The following is a 24,121-nucleotide window of genomic DNA, read 5'->3' on the forward strand; positions in this document are numbered from 1 at the left end:
TTAAATCTGTGTGTAATGGATTTTAACATTAATAAAGGTGGTCGAAATTTGCAATAATTATTTTGCATCTATAGAAGCAGATATATATATTTGCAACATATGCATTTCAAAAATATATTTTAATCTCTAAACTATGTTTCAGTTAAGTTAAAAGCCAAGAAACTTTGAGGAGACTCCTTTTGAAGTAAGTTCAGGAAGATATGCATGCCTCAAGGTATGCACATTGATTCCTGTATGCTGCATGCTGCAGTAGTGTACAGTACATGAATAATTAAGTTTACACTGCAAAGGAGATTAAATTATGTGCTTGTATTTTCAGATTAATCTTTTCTGAAACATTTTTATTTATGTATTAAGCAAGAAAATACATGTTTTTTCTGTTGCTTGAAATGCTTTCTCTGTTCTGTGTTCTGAAACAAGTAAATCTCTTCTAAACTTAGTTTACAATATCTAAACTTCATGCCACATGAATCAATGTTGCCAAATATTTTTAGCAATGGAAAAAAATTTTGTAGTTTGTGTCTTTTATTCAGACCGGTAAATGCTGAATCTGGCAGATAGTAGGGAATCAGGAATTTTCATTCAACAAAAATTAGATTCTAATCTTACATATTTGGGGTACATTGATTCAAACACAGTTGTGACACAAACCCTGGTTTTTATTTTCTTCTAAAATATATCAAACCAGAGATGAAAGGAAAAAAAGAGTCCTTGTACAAGGTTAAGTTCAATTCCAGCAATTCCAAAAGTTTTCAAACAGCAAGAAAATGTAAGAGTTTGCAGTTTTATGCTTCTTCAAGACTATTTAATGAATAATTCATACTTTTTATTCACACTTTTTAGTCATGACTTTACACATTGATTCATAGTTTAAAGAGAAGGACTGCATTACCTTAATAGCATGTTTACGTCAAATAATCCCAAATAGTTTAAATTCAGCAGTGAGCTAATGCATAGATCTTTTAATTTAAGATATCAGGAAACACATGTTGAATCGAGAGTACAAACGAAATAGCATAAAGTCATTATAAAATAACCTTTATTAGAAGCCATGACAGGTGTCTGAGTATGTCCGCTGGGAAATCAATTGAGAAGTCACTTGAGAACCTGTATAATTAAGCAGCTAATAAAAGTATTTTGGGGGGCAAACTTGACTTCTGAATTTATGCCATATGTTAGATGCTTGAATAATGCAAATTCTCTATTGTAATAACATATGTTTCCTCCCCTCCTAAAAATGTCCTCTCACTTGAAGCAATGGTCTTTCATTATAATACATTAGCACAGGATTCTGTAGCATTTCCTCATTTAGGAGACCCTGGTTGACAAACAGGACCACTTAAATTTATCATCACATAGCTGTTGTAGGACAATAACTAGAATATCTTTCCTTCAAGAGCTCTAAAAACTTAAAAGAGAAAAAAAACAAACCCACCTTGAGATCAAATCAAAATCAATAAACATAGTAGTATAAATAAGTGTAATACCAGATGATTGAGGTAGTGATTAATTTCTGGTTTTTAAATATCAAAGATATTAATTCAGACATAAAGGTATTAAAAGAGCTGAAAGAGGTTTAGAAAATAAGTTGCATTCAGCTACCATAGCAGAAGTGTTCTTGTCCTCTTAGATGATGCAAATTATCCTACCTGGTCTTCTGCCACATCTGAAGTATGCTGGTCTTTCCTAAATTCTGTTTCATATCTATACCTGTGCCACACAGCTGCTTCACATAATCAAGGGCTTTTAAAACATTACTCAGGGGACTCAGATTTATGTATTTTTACAACTGTCTGCACAGATAGATATACCAAGACCTGTAAGTGGTGGAATAACTCTTCTAGGACTATTTTATGCAGCCTTCAGCAGAAATAGGTTCCTCTCTTCTGAGTCAAGCACTCTGTTCATTGGGGTTTATGAGGCATGTCTTTTTTATAATTTTGTCTCTGGCCAGTAGTTTTTCATTTCCTTCTGAAAAATTGAAGAGGCTCAACTGTAGAGTTGGAATGTGGCCTCTACGTTGTGAGAAGAGTCATGATTGTTGACCTATATCATAGGTCACACCTGTGGTAGGATTATCATACCTGAGGTATGACTTAACCATGCTTACTGGAGATGCCAAGGATTTCTGGTTCTAGCTTGTACTATATTATTCATATAGTCTGTATTTTTTGCTTTCTCCTTCAGTCTCTAGACATTCATGCTGTAGAAGATCAGGATAATAGACTCTGGTTCTAATACTGGACTTTGATTTTAACCTGCCCATATCATGTTGTCTGTGAGGAATTATCAGTGTCTGGTGAGGGTCAATCTAGGCACTGCTTAAAAGAATATCGCAGAGAAAGGAAAAACATAGAAACATGCCTCAATTCTAGAAATGCTATCAAACAGAATTTATCTGCTTACATGATTCAAATTGTTTCTTTTCTAGGTCAACCTTAATTTAGGAAACACATTTATGCTTGTATATAAGTCATTTTTCTACACCAAACCACATGCACACACTATTAACTTTCAATTCATGTAAGGTGCTTTCCAGTTAGAAATATAAGATTTTACTGAGAGGAGCAAGTAACCTGTTATCACACTCATGGTACTGTGTGAATGTCGTTGAACTGCGAGTTATTAATCACAATTCTTTTCTGTTACCTCCTTAGACTAATATGTTTATACATCCTCTAACCTCTTCCTTCCTCCCTTCCTCCCTCCCTCCCTCCCTCTCCTTCCCTCTGTTTCTTTCTGTCTTTCTACCTTCTTTTGACTGTAACTCAGATAAATATTATCACTAAATAAATGGTATCAGAAATGTGGCTTTTTAAAATGTAACCAGACATGAGAAAATTGTTACAATGAATTATTTCATGCAAAGGTAAATGACACCATATCACACCAGTATGTCTCTCTACGCATGCATGCACATGTACATGCATGACAGTTGACTACACAGTGTAGATAATTTGGAGAAAAAGTAGTTTTATAAGATTTACTCTTCATGTTTAATTTACATTACTATCATTCATGATTAAATTATAGAAGTTCCAAATAGAAAAGATATATATATATATATATATGTATATATAAAATAACTGAGATTTTATTACTAGAAGAAATTGTGCTATAATGGAATTTCAAAACACTAGTTTGCTATTTTCAGGTAGCAACACTTGTATAAAACTCTTCTACACAGAAATTTTTAAGAAAGAATGTTTTAACTGGTGGCTAAGGCTAATCTGAAGAACTTAAAGGAAAGAAGTTCATTTCCACTTTGTGATATTTAGTAAAATTCAAAATTGCATCTGAGAAATACTGAATTAAGCTGATAAAAATGTGTTACTTTTGAAAAATGTTTTGAAGTTTCATACTGGTAAATAAGACTTACCATCATGTTTGAAGGTGTCTGAAAAGTGATAGAGGTTTGTTGGGGAATGATAATGTTGTGCGGCTCCTCTCCAGCCTGGTGAAGATACACTTCCTAATGAAGAACTGCTTAATCGTGGTCTATTCTTTGAATTAAATGAGGCTAAAGATGAACTACCAGATTTGATTCTTAGGATAGCAGCATATGAAGTGGGGAGACCAGGAACAGCTTCTGAATATTCTGAGAAAAGAAGAACCAAAACCAAAAAAAAAAAAAACAACAAGAAGTGAACACTGAAATAAGACAAAATCCATCACTTTTCAAAAGAATATTTAGTTACTCAGTAGAAAAGTAAAAAAAATTATGTGTACTAGGAGTGACAGAAACATCCCAGACTTGATGATGGACTCAGCTTCTACTGGTTAGCAGCATAGAGTTCTAAATCAGAAACTTCCCCTGCAGTTTCATCACAACATTAAAAGCAGAGGGTTATTAAATTTCTTACTTATAGAAACTCTTGTTTTCAATGATTTTAGTTCTATTTCTATGATCCTATATTTCTATTACATAGTAGAAAAGTGTATTCCAAGCCACTATCTTTCCTTCACAACCTTTCATTACTTTTTATGTGCAATGCAAAAGCACTGATTGAAGTTAAATATGCTCCTCAATTCAATACTACTCTACAAATCAAGTGGGTTAGCTAAGCAGACTAGAAGTCCATATATGCACAAATATCCCTCCCAAAAACATACAAATGCTAAACTAACCTCCTCTTCTGTCTCTGTAACTCCCCTTTTTTGCCTTTTCAGCCCATATTTAAAATTTCAGTGCTTACAAAAAAAGAATAGTGCCCAAGATTTTAGTCCCTGTGTAATGACAGGTATTACAGTCTACTGAAATCAGTCTTAAGGAGGTGAAAAAAAAATTTAAAAATACATTCATACAGATGAACAAAGGAATTCAGACTGCATATAAGGTGTCAATGAGGGAACTGATCTTTTGGAGGATGAGCCTAAGTGGCTGGAATAAAAAAGATCATTGTTCTGTCAATTATCTATTTGGCAATAAATATTTAAAAATTGGACATCCTTCACACTGGCATAACATGAAAAATGAAAAAGTATGAGTATTCAAAAATAGCATCACGCTCAATTGATATAAAATACTAGATCATCGCCTTGATGGAGAGCTTTTGCAAAACTATTCGAAGCATAAGTATATTTTGGACTATTTTATATTTCAAATGGTATAAAATTAGAGAAATATGCATTTTACTTTAAGAAGATAGTGACAGAGCATGCTTATAGTCTTTAAGGTTTTGGAAAAGCTTATCTCAGCACATTATTTATTGTCTCTGATCAGATGTTAAAGGTTTACCTCTTTTACCTCTCAGAAGAAGCTGAAATTTGACAAATGATGACCTGTATTTTAAAATTACCATTTTCATCTAAGTAAACTCTAAATATACATAATATTTGATGAAGCCATATCACATTCAAATTTTGAATTTAAGTTTTGACAATCAAATAGGAAAGACACAAGCAAGGAGAACTCTCCTTAAATTTATATTTCATCCTGGTCTCACAAATAATCTTCTTTATAATGTGCATCATGCTGTTTTGTGTATCATAAGCATAATATCAACTTTCTTGGCCCACAAAGAGAAGGAAAATAGAATACCACCCTGATAAATTAAAATATAGTATGGTCCTCTTGAAAAAGTATCATTGGAATATAAATATGATTTCACAAACAGTATCTTTGATTGTCTTTTAAGACATCTCTTCAACATTTTATAATATCAATGTATTTTAGTTCTCAGTAAATACAATTTTTCCATAGGGAAAAGTAAAGTAAAATATTTGAATTCTAGGAGAATAGAGAAAAAAATTAAAAAAAAAAAATATTAAAATCCATCCCCATTAAAATAGCTACTTTTTTTTTTTTTTCAATTCTGATTTCCTTGACATCAGTCTTTCATGGTCATTGAGGTAACTTGAAGCAATTTTTATATTTTTACTTATTTTGTTCTCAACAAATGCTAATTTACTTTATGTTGTCCCAAGGAGAGTAGTAAGATATTCTTTTGTTAATTCTTTTAGTTGCTAGATCTTGGGCTATTGATCATGTATATTTTATTTTGGTTTTGTTCCTTTTTTCCCTTCCCCCTCCCCTTTCCCTTTTGAAATTGTATATATATTTCAATTATATATAACTGTAATATGAATGTAAATATATTTATATATATTACTTTAGCTGTCTCTCATTTCGGTTCTTTTGTTTTTTTTTCTTTTTCCTTGGTTCAGGAGGTGGGGGAGGGGGAGTTTTTGTGGTGAGGTTTGGAGACTTGGCAGGGAGCCAGCTTCAAACCATATCATCCTTCCAAATAGAAGTTCAGAAAAATGAGCTGCAATAGAAATGTTCTTGGTTAAACTTATCACATTAAATACTTAATGCAAAATGGACATTTTCCTTGTGAGCAGAGAAGGAAGACATTTCCTGGGGAATATGGATACAGGAATAGGATATACCTCCTTCTAACATGACCTACATAAGAGGATGGCAATACTTGGTGGTGAACATAGCAGTCCTGGTGGCAGAAGAGATAATTAGTTGGGCACTGTGGAGCTCCTCAGATCCTCACAGTTCATATCCTTTGATACACCCCATGGAAATGCTGCAGGAAATCTGGAAACAGACAGACTGGGACCTGGTCCCATTTTGCTCATATGAAGCTGGGATGTGGCTAGGTGGTAGCTAGTAACAAGAATGCAAGGTATTGTGTAAAGGACTCTTGTTTTGAAAAGACACCACATCTCTGCCTTTTTAATACACTTTCTGCCTATAACTCACAGTGAGCAAAGGATCTCTAAACTACATGAGGTGGACAAGGAAACAAAACAAAAACGTTAAGCCAAAAAGTGTGGTGTCACGGAACTATCCCTGGGTATATTTTAACAGAGAAGTAAATTGGTTCTAACAGTGATACGTATTGTTTTTCAGAGGATCCATTTCTATAGATGGGGAAAAAAAAAAAAGAGAATACTGGTGTTCACTGTTAGGAAGACATTCCTTCAGAGTGCACACAAACATAGAAGAAATACACACTGGATAGAATTTTAATTTATAATTAAAAAAAAAAAAAGCAGACCTGCCTTTGGCGCGTTCTTTGCAACACAGTATAACAAATCCGAATGAGATTTTAAATGGAAGCATGATTGCAATAACTATATAATGAATGTACTTTTTCTTGGGAACTTTCTGCAGATAGAGACACTTTTCTTTTTTCAGTATGGTATTATAGCACTATTTTATTTACCCTATGGCAAAGGACATGGATTTGGAAAACTTTACATCAGTACTTTTTCAGCAAATGATAAATAGTAATAAATAAGGTATTATTAGGCTGTTAAATATACTATATGTGCTATGTACATCAGTAGTAAAACTCTAGTGTCTGAAGACCTTTTAAACTATGTAGTCCATTTGTTGATAGTACAAGACAGTTCCTCAGTTAATCTCCCTGAGTATATCAACTATTCTACCTTGAGAAGATTCAAACAGTTATTCATATGTAATTTCTTTGGAAAAGTTATGAAACAGTCTTCCTTGATTGAGTAGATAGGAAAGATCCCTGTGCATGTTAGTCTGAGTAGTATACTGTTTCTTTCACAAATAAATGAAGATTAGCCATAAGAAATTGAAGACTAATAATCCTGATTCTTAGACCATTTAATATAGCTTCTGTTTTCCTATTGTCCCACACTGTCAGCTTGGAAAGGGAATAGAACAAGCATAGAACTCTACCTATTTCTACATAAACATACTATATTGTAATTTTTCCTTTTGTTTTCCTTTTTTTTTTTTTTTTCAACACAATGACATGCTGGGAATAAAGTACAGACAGGTCCTTGCTCCTCTAGTGAGTCTGACACTTAGCTCTCCTCCTTGCTGTCTCTCTTACTCTCTGCCATCTCCACCTGCTTCTATAAAAGTTCCTCAGATGACCTTGCATCCTCCTACCAAGTTCTACCAGATGTATCACCAAGCAAACAAACTGAGACAAACACATAAAGAACCTTCCTCCCTGCTGTCCAGGCATGCAAGAAACACAAAAAGTAGTACACATATATGAAGTTACAAACAAACACATCAAAAATTGTATCCTCCATTATACTTAATTAATTTACCACCAGGACAAATTGCACACTATACATATGTGGGAGAGCAAAATAACCTTTAATCCCTTCAAAATTCTGCTATGAAATACTTTATCATTTTACTCTTTTTAATTGGAAGGGTATGCCAACTTGCAAGATGAGGCATATAACAGCTCCTATTAATTTCTGAGCTAACAAATACTCTTGTCCTAGTTAGTCTGGGATCTTTATGTCATTAGGGTGAGTGCCTGGAACAGATTCTAGGAACAGAAATATGAGGTGAAGGACAAACATGGAAGGATAAGCAGGAAATGTGACTGGAAAAACCAGAAAATACAATAGACTCGCTCCAGACTGTCTGTGTTGCCAACATATTACTTTGCTAGACAAAAGTAAATAGAAGCCATACTAAAATCTCCAGTGGCATGTAGTCTCCCTTTCTGCAGAAGTTTGAATCAAAGTGCAGTTTTTCTTAAAGTAAAATTTTTCATTTTTAGGCTATGACTCTCCTGGTTTTTTTGTATATGTAACACAATGAGCTACTCCAGTAAATAAGATTCAGCAACCCTGAAATAGTTTTGACAACTTATTTTTTGATGAAATAGTTTGCATAGGCAGCTTGGTGAAATGAACTTGTTGTGTGCTACCTCATCAAGTTAAGAAAACTGTAATTCTTCTCCCTCTTAAAAAGAAAAAAAAATTTAAAATTCTTTGTTATCTAGCTGAATGGGGAACACTACTTCTGCAGTGGTAATTCCAGAGTTTGAAAGAACAAAGGAATCAACAAGAACTCAGAGAGCATGAATGCAAAGTGCCATGAGAAGAAAGAGAAGGAAAAGATAGAAAAGTCACTCTATGTGGTGAAAAGGTCCTGCAGTAATGATAATATTATATATTCTGGTTTCTGATCTTTCATGGTACAATTGCTTTGTTTGGCTGGGATTAGTGATCAACTGAAATTTGACCCTGACTCCAGTTGCTCTGTCATGCTTGTGAGGATGCTGTGTCTGAGTAAAGTTTCTCTTGTAAAACATAACTGGAAATGGTTAATAAATTATACATAAGCATATACTTTTGTTTTGTTTACTGAAGGTCTGTATCCTGTGATCATAACTGACAACTACAACAGAAATCACACTTACCTGGAAACAAAACCTACTTCCTAATCCAAGCAATTACCTTCAGAGATTTAGACTTCTGAACTGCCTAGTTACAGGGGTTTAATTAAAATATATTTTTATTGGAGTACTATTTACAGTAAAATTATTCCTCTAATTTGGTTTGGATTAGACTTCTGAGATTTGGGAGAATAAATTTATATTTTCCATTATTTAAATACATAGTTAAACTGCTAGAGGGTAGATATTACTCTCTAGTGTGTTTTTTAGCTTTACCAGTCTACTCTCAAAATTCTTGAGAAATTTCATCAAAGACCTATGAGTAGTTCTCAAAATGCTGCTGTACTTGAGCTTCACAATGAAATTATATTTTCCCTAACCTCATTCTGAGAAATAAATTAAGTATCTGGGATGAAACATCCAAAGGTTCCTTCAGCTGCAAGAAGACACAGATAAGGAATATATACGCCCAAATGGTAAAGATATTAAGCAACTAGAAACCAACCACAGTAAAATCAGTGGCTTGGATTAATCTTCATAGTTCTTTGAACAAGAACTACCAGATTTATAGTAATTTCAACAGTGGTATGACACTTTTAAGATAGACAATATTTTTTTTATTCTAAGTGCATATTTTCTCTATGGGTTTCCAACAGCAAATTATGATATGAAATAGTTTTGGTAATTTTTTTAATGAATCTCGATCACCTCATTAAATTATTCATGCACTTTTTATTATTTCCAGCACATGCTGGATTCAGATTGATCTTCAACCAGATTGGTCAGATTCAAGACAACAAGGAAAAAGAGTGCCACAGGTAAATAAGAAACTGTCTTCTACTGACTACTGGGGGGGGGGGGGTGTTTTTAAGAAAAACAAAAATGTGAATTTCAAAATAATGTGAAAGAAGTTTACTCCTGTAAATTGTAATACCTGTGCTAAATTTGACTTCATTTCATGTGTGCTGTGGGAGAACAAAACCAACTCTGAGGGCAGGGGGACCTGTTCCTACAGGACAGCAAATGCTTCTACAAGTTCCTTATATACAGTCCATGGGTAAAAACATAAACCAAAAATTGTATCCTTGCTAAATTTCATCAGTCAGTTTTGTTTTAAAAGGTACAACACAGATCAACATAGCTTAAGCAATAGTACGTGGTAATTTGACCAAAAATACATTCTTTCTTTAAGCACGGAAATGTGACAAGACAAAGACACTGAATCCATCCCCAGAACTTCTTTAAAAACTGTCTTTTTACTGCTTTAACTCTATGGAGAGTAAACAATTCTAACTGTAGAGGTGATGTTTTGTTTTCTTCATTCCTTTTTTTTCTTTAAGTGACTTTTGGTCAGTTACTAACTCATTGACATTTCTCAACTGCTTAATTAAAATGTAGTCAGTCTTATAATACTTGCAAATGTGACCTTCATTTGTGTATTTTTGAGCTAGAATGTTTAATCAAATGTCACTAAGAATGCTAACCCATTTTTTTCATTGCAACTTTTAATTACATTGTTTCAGTGGAAGTTTTCACTCTTCTAAGTTTAGGAAAATACATGCATTCATTCTGTAAGCTGGATTGTATCAATGTTGCTCCTCAAGTTTTTAAACAGAAATATACTTTCTGCCTTATTTTCTGCATGTGCATTGATTTCCTTTTAAACTGCTTGATGACATATAACTTGGTAATAACCTGAGAGAAAGATGCAAGAACAGCAGGAAGCTGTGTTGATAAGGTGTCCATCCAGGACATCTCCTACAAGAACTAATAAAACACTGTAAAATGTAAATAAATTATGTTTTTCTGATGAAATTATATTAACTGTAATAAACTCCCCAAAACAAAACAAAAAAAATACACCCCCCCAAATAAAACAAAACCAAAAACCAACCACTCACACACGAAACCCCCCTCCAAATCCAGAAAAAAAAAAACAATGAAAAAAGTGAAAGCCAGCAGATTTGTTAGGAATTGTTTAGTGCATCTCATCCTTCTTTGTACATTTCCCACTGTGGTGGTTTAGTTCATGTGTCCAAGATGTTATTCTAAAGATGCTATTATATCTCAATTATTACTCAAAATAACAGACAACACAACAACATATACAGGCAATCATCAAAACCAAACCCAACCAAACCACAAGATGGAAGCCTTCAATGGGAATTTCATTTTAAATGTCTGGAATCTGAATGAGAGTGAGTGAGGTTGGGTTCACTTAACAGTTAGTGGAAAGGAAGAAGAATATGGAATGAGATATGATGGACAGGCTCAAAAAATAGCTACTTTTTGCCACAGAATTTAAAGGAAAGTAATATGAATAACTAAGATGTCAACATTTCAGCTTATTCAGATCTCCGTTGTCATAGTCAGAGAAGCATAGACTCATAAAGGTTGGAAAAGATCTCCAAGATCTTTAAGTCCAACCTTTGAGCAACCACTACCTTGTCAGAAAGACCATAGTATTAAGTGCCACATCCAGTCATTTCTAGAACATCTCCGGGGACAGTGATTCCTCCACCTCCCTGGGCAGCCTGTTTCAATGTTAAACCACCAGAAATTCTTCCTAATGTCCAACCTGAACCTCCCCTGGTGCAGCTTGAGGCTATGCTCTCTTGTCCTGTCACTAGTTGCCTGAGAGAAGAGGCTGACTCCTATCTTGCTACAACCTCCTTTCACGTAGTTATAAAAAGGAATAAGGTTCACCCAGACCCTCTTTTTCTCTAGTTCTCTCATCATAAATTAGTCAAGTTTCATTTGAGTCTTTTGTGCTCAAAATTTTTGGTTCTTTCATGGAGGAGTGAAGATCAAGAGATTTGTTTTCCAAAGAAACTGTGGGGGATGATTTAGAAGCTGGAAATTCACAAGAAAAATGTGTTGATGGTCTTAATCAACCTTTCTCATTTCAGATGTGATAGCATGAGAAAGGGAGAAAATTTATCTGTGCAAGATGGTCTTTCCTTGGGGAAAAAGAAAATATTTTTGCCAGGGTTTTGGCAAAAAAAAGTAAATCTTTAATCCAAAAATTGTTCTGTAGAACTTTTCAATAGTCCACTGTTCAAAGAACACAATATTTTTATACACAATAGTTTAATTTGACAATCTGCAATAGCTTCTCACTTTATAGAATTTGTCTTTTTCTTAGAAACCTGATCATAAAAGGCACCAAATTTAAGAACATAGAGTGTTATACATAGATATGGAAAAAAATATTTTATTTTCCTTTAAATAAATATGTTTTATTTTTAAAATAAATATAACGTAAATATATTTTATTTCTCTTTAAAATACCAAAGAGGAAGTGATTTGAAAACTTAAAATATTGAGAGACAGTAAAGAATGTTTCCAGTGGCTATTAGCAAATCAACCAACATCTTTGGAATAGTATTCTGTTAGGGCTAATTTAAATGTCATGAAATTTTATGAGGAATTACTTTGAATAATAGAAAAATGCTTTTGTAGAGTTAGTCAGTGTTTCTCTTTCTACTCAAAAAACAATCTATTTTTCATCTTACCTCAACTTCATAGTCATAATTCAGCAAAGAGTTTACTCCATATATCCTCAATTATTCCTACTTTGCATCCAACATATGATATACACAAGAGCAACCGAAATGTACTTTAAAATAAAACACTTTCAGCTACAGAATGCTTCCAACTGCAGTAACACACATAATAAAAGTAATAATTTATTCAAATTATGGATGAACATTTGTCCAAAGTAAAGTAACTTTGAATTGAGGAAAGTGCTTTGAGATTATTGTCATATTTTTTCTATCAAAGCACTTAATGCTTTCTCTTTCAAAACATGCTAATGTAATATACAGATTACAGTCAGTTAGGGTATGTTTCTGCTATATCATTGGCTTGAAACACAGTTGTTATGTTTGGTGAGTGCTTTGCACCATTTTCATATTCCCTGAAATCATGTAATGAAAAGTGCTTTTCAGTTGTAAAAAATATAAAACTTTTTGAAAACTCTTCTAATGAACTTACTAAAGGAAAATTTAAATCCAGACAATAGCAATATAACCTTCTTAACTAGCACATTTCATCTAGCTTAGCATTTTTTACTTGTTTTGTGCAATCTTAAAGATCACAGGCATGTCTGACACTTTACCAATGTGTTGAATTTTTCCACCTGTTTGTCTAATAAAGAGTAGTTTTAGGTCAGCTTTTTTCTGAAAAATGGCACTTAGAGCAAACAGTGTAGATAGCTGAGGGCATCAATAATCTCATGCCACCTAAGAAAAACAATATAACAATTAGCTTATTTTATATATCTTGTGATCTTTGACCTGAAAGAGGGGTTCTATTTACTAGGTGTAATTTGTAGACATATATGAATAAGTGCTCCAAGACTCCTGAGTGGGTTTTGTTTGTCAATTTTTAGATATACTTCATTGTAGTACTTCTTCAGGTACTTTTCATATAATATTTTTCAGCTCAAACATTACATGTATTCTCTACCAGGAAAGCATGCAGCATTACTAATGTGAGATCCGTAGATTAGCCTACACTGCATGCTTTTAATTGAAATCTTAACTTCTCTTCCCCTTGGTTGATGATCATCAGAGTGAGCTGACAATTCTGAATGTGAAGAGAGAACCAGGTACTAAAGGTCAACTATTTCAGCACAAATCAATTAAAGTAATTAGATGGATAGAAATCCTTATTTATATCCCTTCCTTCCTGCAATGATATGCATATCAATGTTAGGTGAAAAATAATTGATCAATCCACAGCAAAGGAGAAATTTGTAACTGACATCATTAATATAAAACACTAAATTAAATTATTAATACCATCATCAAGCAGTCAAAATCTTAATAATCACTGTGCTAAGGAAACAACCTGCTGATTTGTAAAACCATGTTTTTTTTAAGACATCAAATAGCTACTTGGCCAGAAAAAAACATAATCTAAGATGTTACTCACTTTTCAGAAAGGTTGCAAAAAATCCTAAACTAACTTTAAAATTCTAGTTGGTCTTCTGCTGCTCAGATACAATATCTGATGCTGCCTCAATACTACCAGATTTTACTTTCAAAAGCCACATTTATTTCTCCTGTGCCTTTCAAAAAAAGAATTAGCTTTCCATAACCAACTGTATTGCTATCTCATTGTATTCCCACAAAACTACACCTGAAAATGTGTTTTTTTGGTTGATGCCAGTGCATCCAGGCCAGATGATTGCTGGTGTGGGAATTGTTATTGCTTTGTATTTTCTTCTGTGCTTATCAGGTTTCTTTGCTCTGTTTTACACAGTAATCTTATTAGCAAGGACTGTTTCTTTTTTTGCACTTTTACCTGTCAGAAAACCAGGACTCCCTACAACCATGGATCATATTCCAGCAGAAGCAGTACTGACTCCACATTGGTGCCTTATGGTGTCACTGGGGCAGGAACTGGTGTAAAATGGGGCACTGGGCCATGGTAAATGGGGGGAAAACTGGAGGGTCCAAGCAGGGTCACTTAAGCCTAGCAGGGCTTTTGTAATCATGACATCCATCCCCTTCCCAGCAAGGTATGCCACATACCCTGCAGAAACATGGACTCAGTAGGGATATGGAGCTGTTTAGATGCTTAGTGATAACATAGGTCTATTTTAAGGGACACTAGGACAGGGGCTGATACAGGGAAGCTTGGGGTTGTGGCAAGGTTCTGGCTGCACAGGAGGACGCTTGGTAGGTTTTGGGGCAGGATGGGAGAGCTGTGTTCAAGCCTGACCAATGACTCCTGGTTTATATGTTATAGACAGAAGTACAATTCAGCCTATGATCTTAGAATCATAGAATTATTTAGGTTGGAAAAGACCTATAAGATCATCAAGTCCAACTGTCAACCCAGCACTACCGAGTCCACCACTAAACCATGTCCCCAAGTACCAAATATACACATCTTTTAAACCCTTTCAGGAATGGTGACTCCACCACTTCTCTGGGCAGCCTCTTCCAATGCTTGACAACATTTTCTATGAAGAACAGTCTTTCTAATATCTAATCTAATATGCCTCAGTGCAATTTGAGACCATTTCATCTTGTCCTGCCTCTTGTTTCTTGAGAGAAGAGGCCGACCTCCACCTCTCTAAAACCTCCTTTCAGATAGTTGTAGAGAGTGATAAGGTCTCTCCTGAGCCTTGTTTTCTCCAGGGTAAGCACCCAGCTCTGTTGCCCTTCTCTGGACATGCTCCAGCACCTCAGTGTCTTTCTTGTAATGAGGGGCCCAAAACTGAACACAGGATTTGAAGTGCAGCCTCACCAGTGCCGAGTACAGAAGGACAATCACTGCCCTGGTCCTGCTGGCTGCACTATTGCCAATACAAGCCAGGATGCCTTTGGCCTTCTTGGCCACCTGGGCACGCCGCTGACTCATGTTTAGCCGACTGTCAACCAGCACTTCCAGGTCCTTTTCTACCTGAAGTGTTGCATGAGGTTGTTGTGATCACATCTTTAAAAGGTTAAAATACCTATTTATTAACAAAGTATTAAAACAAAAAAAGTTATTAGTGCTTACATATAGGAATGAAAACTGTGTTCATTTGAAAAGAAAGGAGGCTAGTGCTCGAGGCTCACGTCACCAGACACAGTGATGCCTGGTGTCACATCTAGGCACAAGCACCCTTCACCATTCAAACAGCTATTCTGTCTTCAAACCTACATGGATGGAAAAAACTTGAAATTTACAGAAAATAGCCACTTATTTAAGAGAAACTACTGGAAATAATTTTAAGATCATATTATTACTTTTTATAAATAATAATAAGTGTAGACATCTTTTCATCTTTTGATGAAAGTCTGTGGCATTTTTTGGCAAGGTATGGAGTACCAAGAATAATAAAGTTGTAAGGCCTTCCTGAAGTAATGAAAGACAAATATAGCTTTCTAATGAGGGATAACATATTAATAAGACAGAAAACTAGAGTTTGAAAACTTCACATAATCTACAATAAAGATTAATTTGCAGAGATAACTGCTGTACATTGTATGGTTTGCTTAAGGAATTTTGTAAAACATTCTTTAATTTTAAGGTATTTTCTACAGTTTGGAAGCTGTGCAAGTAAACAGAGATCAAATTAACATTCAATGTAATTAGTACAAAAGTAAGAAATTCTAATTATACCTAGTTAGAATAATTAAATAATCTAGTAAATTTGTCAAATAACATTAATATTTCAGAAGGATCAATTTTATTTTTACATAGAAACTTATGGATAAACTTTTGATTAGCACTGACACATTTATGATTTACAACTAAAGTAAAGCTTTCTGTGAACTGCAAAGTTAAATAAAGGTTACCTAGGCTAATGTGTTTCTGTTCCCTGTGATACACATGCTTATATATTATCCCAATTCAGTGTGTTTATATGCCCAGTACAAGCAGACAGTCTTTCATCCCCTTTAAAATATCTATCTCCAGGTTCAAAGCATTTTTTTTGAGACAGATAATTTATTCTTCTCTACCTTTGACTTATTTGGTAGTTCTCTGTGGTTTGCTTTAATGTTTGCTAAATATTTTACAGTGCACTCTCCAGTCTGACTTGCATCTTTGAGACCTTTATGTGGTTTAGTTTTCCCTTAGGAATCCTATGAATTAATCACTAGATGTACTGTCAGTGTAAACAAATATTGTTAGCAATTAAGCAATTCTTACACGCATAGAGTGAAATTCATTCTCATGCTCTGGACAAATACACTGGCAAAAGATTTCTTTATTTTTGAATATTTAAAGTGACACATAAGTCTACAGACCATTAAGGAGGTAGCATTTTATGTTGCTTCTGAACTGTTTTCAAAGCAATAAAAATAATAAAAAATTAAAAAACTCCAGCTTGTTATAATGGATATTATTCCACTGTCCTCCTTCCTGGAAACAACAATGCCATGAAAAGGTATATGCCAAAGCTTATCTCTTGTCTTCTTTGTCTGAGATACGCTTATAGAGATGAAGACACAAACCTTTCAAAACATCCAAAATTCTTCCAGTGTTTGTAATGAAATAAATTAGAGTGCACTCTGCAGGGATATGTATTTGCATGGGGTAAATCCATAACACAAACATTCAGGTGACTTTTAATTCTTCTCCTCTGCATTCACAGGATCTGGTGCCCACTTGTGTGTATTTCCAGCTGTAAGTCTATTCTGTTGGTGACCCTGGGACACTCAATGAAGTATTTGAAAAGTCAAAGGAAAGCCATGAAAAAGATGTAGCACTAAGACAGACCAGTAGCTCCTTGAAGGACACAGACTTGAGCTGTTCATACAGTCGTTTATAATGAAGAAAAAGAAAGGTTGTACATATGATCTCCAAAAAAAGTGTGAGTTACTTCAAAATAATAATAGTATTATTATTTTGATAATTCCCTAGCACAACTCGTTTGTCACACAGAGAAAGTGAAAAGTGCAGTTTAACAATTAGCTTCTTATTGGTTTGCTGAACTTTAGAAACAATGATTTTAATTTTCAAGTTCAGCAATAGATTTTATGGATTTAGGGCTATTTGTGACAATGTTGCCTTTCCAAAAACTTTCAGAAAATTGAAGGATCCACTTTAGAGGTGTCATAAATGTCAATAGCATACAGGTGCCATATATATTTATGGTAATGTGTAATTATTATTGTTATTTATTTTATGTATATATATATATATTTCTCTATATACAGCATAAAGAGGTTACCCTATTTGAGCAAACTGGACAAGGTATTATACAAATTTCCAGAATAGTTGTTAACAGACAAGAAGGCAAATATTAAAAAAGTTGGCAGGTTATAACTGCTTTACATATTACACATACAAGTAAAAGATCTCAGCATTACGGATAAACCTCACCATTTTATTCTACCAGGTGTTTGAAGGAGAATGGAGATCTGCAGCCTCAAATAAAGTCAAATTCAAAATGATTTGACAATATCATAATGCAGCCCAAGAAAATACCCTGTAATATCATTTTATCCATCAGTGGGCAACCATATACCTTTGTAGACTAGTCAGTGATTTGTTACAGCCCCAAAGAAATTATCAAGAGTTTTTTGCCTTTTTATCTTTTCATGAAGTCATCCAGAAGAATTATTATTAGAAATTAACAAGAAGAAATATGTGAAATGAGATTTGTAAAGTTAGAAGAAAAGCATGTTTTTATATTACTAACAGCAACAAAAGGTCTAAAAATTATCCCAGCAAACAACAGCATTATAAATTTTCATACAGAATTCTAATAAAACCTATAAATGCATTAGAAACATCTATGTGAAAAGCAAATCATCTGTAAGCATTGTCACTGTAACAGATGTAATGGTATTTTAGTCGGAACCAGCACCAAAACACCATGACAGACAAACTTGGCCTCCACATGTACATCAAGTGAATAAGCAATGAAAATGTAAAGTACAGCAGAGAAAAATCAGAACAGTTGATTTTAGAAGTTACCACAAAGGATTTTTCTAAAACAATCAGAATTACATTTCAAAGTAGTATTATTTCATCAAGTACTTATGGGAGTACATATGAGCAACAATAAAAAAAGGCTTGTCATGTCTTGAATTGTTTTGGCTTCATTGCTGATTTCCATTTCAAAAATAGTTGCAAATAGATGGAATACACATATATCATGGAATATAGGAGGAATTTTTAAATAAAGGAGATTTTAAAATCAGTCAAGGTTGTCTAAAATTTAGATACCTTTTCAGGAGAATTTAAAATAGTTATTTTTGCTACAGTGTAATTTACTGCTGTCAAGTAAGTAAGTTTTTAAGAATTAATAACACGGAACAGAAAGATTTATTCTAAGTCATCTATCTGGTATATAGAACTTTACTGTAAACACAGTTAGTGTGACTGTTTTGAAGCCTGAGGTTACAGCTTTCATTTCAAAATCCTCTCTATAAAGAAAAGATATTGAATCAATAAGCCTTGTCATTTCAAGGGAATTTGCATTCTGAGGGTTTTATGTTTCTATCTATGGTTTTGCTTTACTAAACAACAATGTATGTCAATCATCATAATAGAGAAAATCTCTTTACTTACCTGAAATTTCTCTTACTTTGAAATAATACAGTCCACAGAAACTTATTCTGGGAGGTTTCAGCCAGTGTAGCACAGAGTCAGACAAGACCTATTAGTCACAAGTAGGAAGGCCATATTTTGGGATATATTTCCAGGTACATGGCTTTCAGAGCCACAATATTTCTCCCCAGTTTTTATGGAAAATATCTTGAGGGGGGAAAGCTGCAGTAACTACTAATGAAGCATAAGGGAAACTCACCTTTGCAATAACATATCAAAAACTTTTTACCTTAGTGCCCATCTCTGTTTATCTCAAAAGCAGGTTGAATTTTTGGACCTTATTATTCAAGAAAGTCAACTTCGTGTAACTCTATTTTATTTGTCTTCAGAATGAAATCCACAGATCTGTGACAATAGAACCTGCACCGTATTTCATACACTGGTAACCCAGGGCATTATTCTCACACTTTGGCCTCCTATTTTGAGCAAGAAAAACCTATGTGTCTTCTGCATACTTCTTACATGTGGGTAATTTAGAACTTATATTGTCTACTAAGAAGGTAGAGATTTCTGTTTTGGGACCTTTCAATATTTACACAGCCCATAGGTAAATTTCAGAATTGTCACCATCACTGTGTACTCAGATTTGAAAATTTTGCAAACTCCCCTAGAACAAGGTTTTCACAAAGGTCAGGTAGTGCTTTAAATTACTAAGTTGGCTTGCATCAGACATACAGACAGTTCCTAGGCATAGTTTCAAAATTTTATTCTTGTCTGAAGGACGTTTACACTTTTGACAGTTACTGTTTTAATATTTGATTCTTAAATTCTTTTTGAGCTGCTGACCCTCCAGTCCTACAGGGAAATATCATAAAGGCACATCTGGAAGGATTAGAATTTTGTCTTCCTCGTGTCTTTTGTATTAATTTTACATCCCTTACGTATAAATGAGTAGAGCTAGGTTCTGAGGATTATCTCCCTACAGCCTCCCATGAAGATGAACAGCAAAACCATTGAAATTTTATTATGCATTTGTTTACATTTTTGTAATCTCCTCTAGAGGGAGGGAACCTAAGTGCCAAAATGGCTCACAATATTTTAAAGCATGCATCTGGCTCTCGCATTTTTCCCAAAGCTGGACTTTTTTGTCTCCTTTCTTCCAGTTTAACACCAATAGGCTTTCTCAAAGGAGGCAGGGGCTTCCCAAAAGCTCTTATGCTCGCTGCTGTATGGGAACTGTGGATCAGATATTTCTATGCTTCTGTTTTTTAGCTGTCAGCATAGAATACAAATATTGTTTCTGAAAGCTATGGTAAGTGGTAGCAGGAAAGGGCTTTTTTCAAATGTCTTTTGAGAGCAACTGATGCTGGATTTCTCCATTCTCCATTCTTTGTCTTCTGTCAGTGAACTTCTAGGAAGCAAAAAGTTAGTGAGAATAAACTTTGTGGGCTGATGTTGTGGGCAGTCGAATCTAGGAAGTTCATCCATTTCATGTGTTGTTTAATGAGATTTGCATTTACCCAACTATTTCAATCTCCATTACTTCTTCAAAGGACAAAAAGCAAGAAAACACTTTGAAATTGAAAATTGTTCTTGACTCTGCCTAAACTTAGGGATTTGAAAATACAATGTTTTAAAATTGGAGAGTTTCTTGTATTTACTGTCTTTGTTAGCCAGTGCAACCATATGTGAAGGCAAATCCTCTGCAGAATTTTAAACTCCAATATTACTTTGATTTTTTTAGTCCACTCACATTTCCCACAGATGACTGACACCAAACAATATTGGAACCAGGAAAAGAAAGAGAATAAATAAGTACAGGAAAGAAACTGTCAAATTTCAGGTTATAGAAGATACATAGACTTAAAAAGAAAATGAATTTGACTCAGCTGTGTCTCTCACCTCTGCAATTCACAATCACTTTATTCCTGCCATCAGAGTAGCGCAGAAGGGAATATTGAAGGTGTAAGGAGAATAAGAAAATCTGATATAGTGAAAGCAGAGAAGTTAAAAGAATCACAATATATCTCTGATAGTAGCAATAAAAATTAAAATCTGTCTGGTTCCATTTGTAATTTTTCTATAACTGGTAACAACAGAAACAGGAATAAAATACACAGTCACCAGCATAATGTTCAGTTAGTAAAGGATCACATGGACAAGACTGCATCCAGATGATAAATAAAGATGAGATAAAGAATTGTAAAAAGTATCAAACCCCTACACTGGCAACTATACTCTGTGGTACTTGGCCAAAACACCTGTTTTTTGTAGAACAATATCTGCCCACTACGTTATTGATGAGCACTCACTAACACAGTAAAAATAAATATCAGCTGCTGCTATTACTTTAACCTCTAAAAATAGATAGTTCAGACTAAAAAAATAGCACCAACTCTCTTGTGCTTAGTAATTTAAAACATTACTTGCCCTTTGAGTGAAAACCTTGTTCTAGGAGAGTTCACAAAATTTTGAAATCTGAATACACAGGGCAGTGGTGACAATTCTGAAATTTACCTATGGGCTGTGTAAATGTTCAAAGGTCTCAAAACAGAAATCTCTGTCTGTTTACAAGACAACACCAATTCTTCCATATTGAGATTGCAGAAGAAAAGCAAGGTCTCTTACCTATGTAGTCTGCTGTGTTGCATCAAGATTTTCTATCACTTTCTTTGAAAAATCTCTTCACAAAGATTTCTGCACCAGGTTCTTACAGTTACACTGAGATAGTTGAGATTAAGTCTACCACATGGCTAATGATTTGATTGAGAGCACAAATGATCAGCAATGACCTTTACTGGAAACTTATTTCTGTAGAGCCTAAAAAAACCCCTCTATTCTTCTCCTCACTTCTTGTTCAGCTGTCTCCTTTCTTCACACCGAATTACTATCAGTGAAACCCTGTGGTAGGAGCATTGAAACTAGATGAGCTTTAAAAGACTCTCCCAACCCAAACCATTCTGTGATTTTAGAAGCAGATAATGGGCAAAGGCCAAAGGGATTTCTGATCAGATGGGCAGATCGCAAATAAGATGGACACATGACATTATTGACTGTCTCAGACTTGCAGAACCAAAAATCATTGCTAATTTTGCTGGAGATTTTGGCACTGATCCCAGACAAAAGTTGAGGGCCAGGATGACATGGAGGGAATCTGTTGAAAGCTCTCCCATTTTCAGCAGGAGTTATTTGAAAACATCATTAATTCCTCTGAAACTACAGGCTTCTTAGTTTGTTAATTCCAGTTGATAGTTCTTAAGGCTTGTGTGGGTTAAAGGAAAAACTTCCTGCTAAAAGGACAACATAACTAAATTTTTTTTATTTTTTTTTTAACTCTTCAAGTACAATCAGAGACTCTCTTTTACAATTACTCTGTATGTTTTCAGTTCTATCCGTAGTAATCCAGGTTGCTCATGGTTTAGTAACTTATATGTTTGTCAGTACTACCAACTTCTAGGAAGAGTAACAACCCCATAGATTATGGGACATGTTTTTTCATTTCCTCTGGCCTGTTCCTGCAAGTCAGGTTTTAGATACTGTAAAGAGAACGTTACGAACATACTGTGGCAATAAAGGTTCAAGCTTGAAAAGGTAAAATAATAAAAATAATTGCTGGAAGAAAATAAATCTTAAAACTTTCCCTTTCAGCATATGAATTGTATCAGGTAAAGCTGTCTTGCGTAAGGAGTTGTTCATAAAAAACTGAGGTCAACTTTCTGTAGAAACTGTTCCTAAGAAAGGATATAACACGTTCCACTTAGAAGGAAAAAAGTTACCTTTTGTATTACATTACTCAGCTTTCCACCAACAGTTCACCTGGTTTTACTGGTGTTTTTATAATTTTCTTTAAAAATATTGCTTTATTAGAAGATATCTATTTATCAAAGTGAAAAAATATTGCAAAAATATATTAATTTGGAAATATTTTTTACTGAAATATCTTCTTAAATACTGATAGAATGAAAAGGATCTCAGAATACTAAGAAGTTTAGCTATATCTGGTATTCACATAAGATGTGATAGCTACATGTTCATGATCCCGTTCTTTTCAATTTTCAGATAAATCTTGACTAAGCATAAAAGAAATTCTGATTCTAGAGGTCAACAAAGAGAGCATTCCCTTGTGCTGTAAAAACATTGATTAAAGGCTGTGCTCCAACTTTTATTTTGCTATTTACAGAGATGGAAGATGTGATGGAAATATCAAGACTACCAAGAGTCCAGTTATAAACTATTCTGGTGTTGTTGGAAAGATAGAGGATCAAATTCTGGAAAAGCAGACACTGAATCTAAGTGACACATCCTCAATATGCATTTTAAACACTGAGTTACCTAATATTACCAGAGGGGACTTCCAGGTTGGTTTTATTTATATTGCTTTTCATAAACAGAGTCAGGTAGCTCATGTTCTCATCTTAATATTAAAATGACTAAGAAATGTTTAAATCTATTCTTTCCCAAATGAGGATCTCTAAAAAAATTTATTCCACTCAGACACATACTTTAAGATGAAAATAATCATATCTCAAACAGTTGCTGTACATGTTTACACAAAAATCCTGTGGTACAGGATTTTATAGAGAGTAGTAGAGTATATGAAATCCACACCCAGTGAGGACCAATCTAATGTTTACCCAAACTGTACCTTCTTTTTGGAGAGCTGACTTTCACCTTGTGGGACTGATGGATATATACTGTGAACTTCTGAACCCCTTCAGAGCTTTCTGAATGTTGTAATTTTTTTTCTGCCTGCACCTCATGTAATAGGCTGCTGTGTTATGGCACCACTCTAGAAGAGTCAGTCATGTCAGCATGTTTCTGACTCTCATGGGTTGATAAGGTTCTCTGCAGTGCAAAGAGGAATCTCCAACCACCAAGGACTAGAAAGTTTTAACATCAGTAAAGATAAGCTGAAGGAATTTGAAACATGCTTTCTTAAAGGAACCTTGTGAAAACTCTAGTTATGTGCTAAAGTATTTTATTTTAGAAATATAGATAAATGAAAATATAATGTAAATAAGTAAATGTTTATCTTACATAAAGAATACAACTGGTTGTATCTTTCTAAATTTCAATCTTATACACATATGTAAATAACATAAATATATGTGATTGTGAGATAATGATATGCTACAATAGTGATAACAGCATCTAACTGCTAACCACATATAATCACTAAACCACCCTATAGTAACTGCAAAAATACAGTTTATGATATCTTTTTTACACTTTTTCTTCTTCAGCCTGCTCTGTAAAACAGTATTTTCCTCAATGTCTCAGATAATGCTTATTTCCCAATTCAACACAATGTATTATTTCATATGCTCACATAACATAATTTTGACATCATAGTTGCACTTAGGTCTCTAAAGATTTTTAATCAACCAACTTCAAAATAGAAAAGTTTTGCAGTTCCTAGAAAAAGAAAGGAAGTAATTTACTTCTCTTAGCTTCCAAAATCAAAACCATAGGCACCCTAT

General features: G+C 34.1%; 1 protein-coding gene across 6 annotated transcripts in view; it reads right to left on the reverse strand.

The window, feature by feature from the left end:
* Positions 1-24,121, reverse strand: part of CNTN5 (contactin 5) — a 613,743-nt gene that overhangs the window by 226,705 nt on the left and 362,917 nt on the right. For 5 of the 6 annotated variants that reach the window (XM_027640131.1, XM_027640209.1, XM_027640294.1 and 2 more), the window contains one exon: positions 3,380-3,598. The exons of the other annotated variant lie outside the window; for it this stretch is intronic. In XM_027640131.1, the coding sequence (XP_027495932.1) occupies positions 3,380-3,598 (219 nt within the window). The remainder of the gene's footprint in view (positions 1-3,379; positions 3,599-24,121) is intronic. 6 annotated transcript variants of the gene reach the window in all.

The sequence above is a fragment of the Corapipo altera genome, unplaced genomic scaffold, assembly GCF_003945725.1.
Source record: "Corapipo altera isolate COAL_440 unplaced genomic scaffold, ASM394572v1 0, whole genome shotgun sequence".
Taxonomy (NCBI): Eukaryota; Metazoa; Chordata; class Aves; order Passeriformes; family Pipridae; genus Corapipo; species Corapipo altera.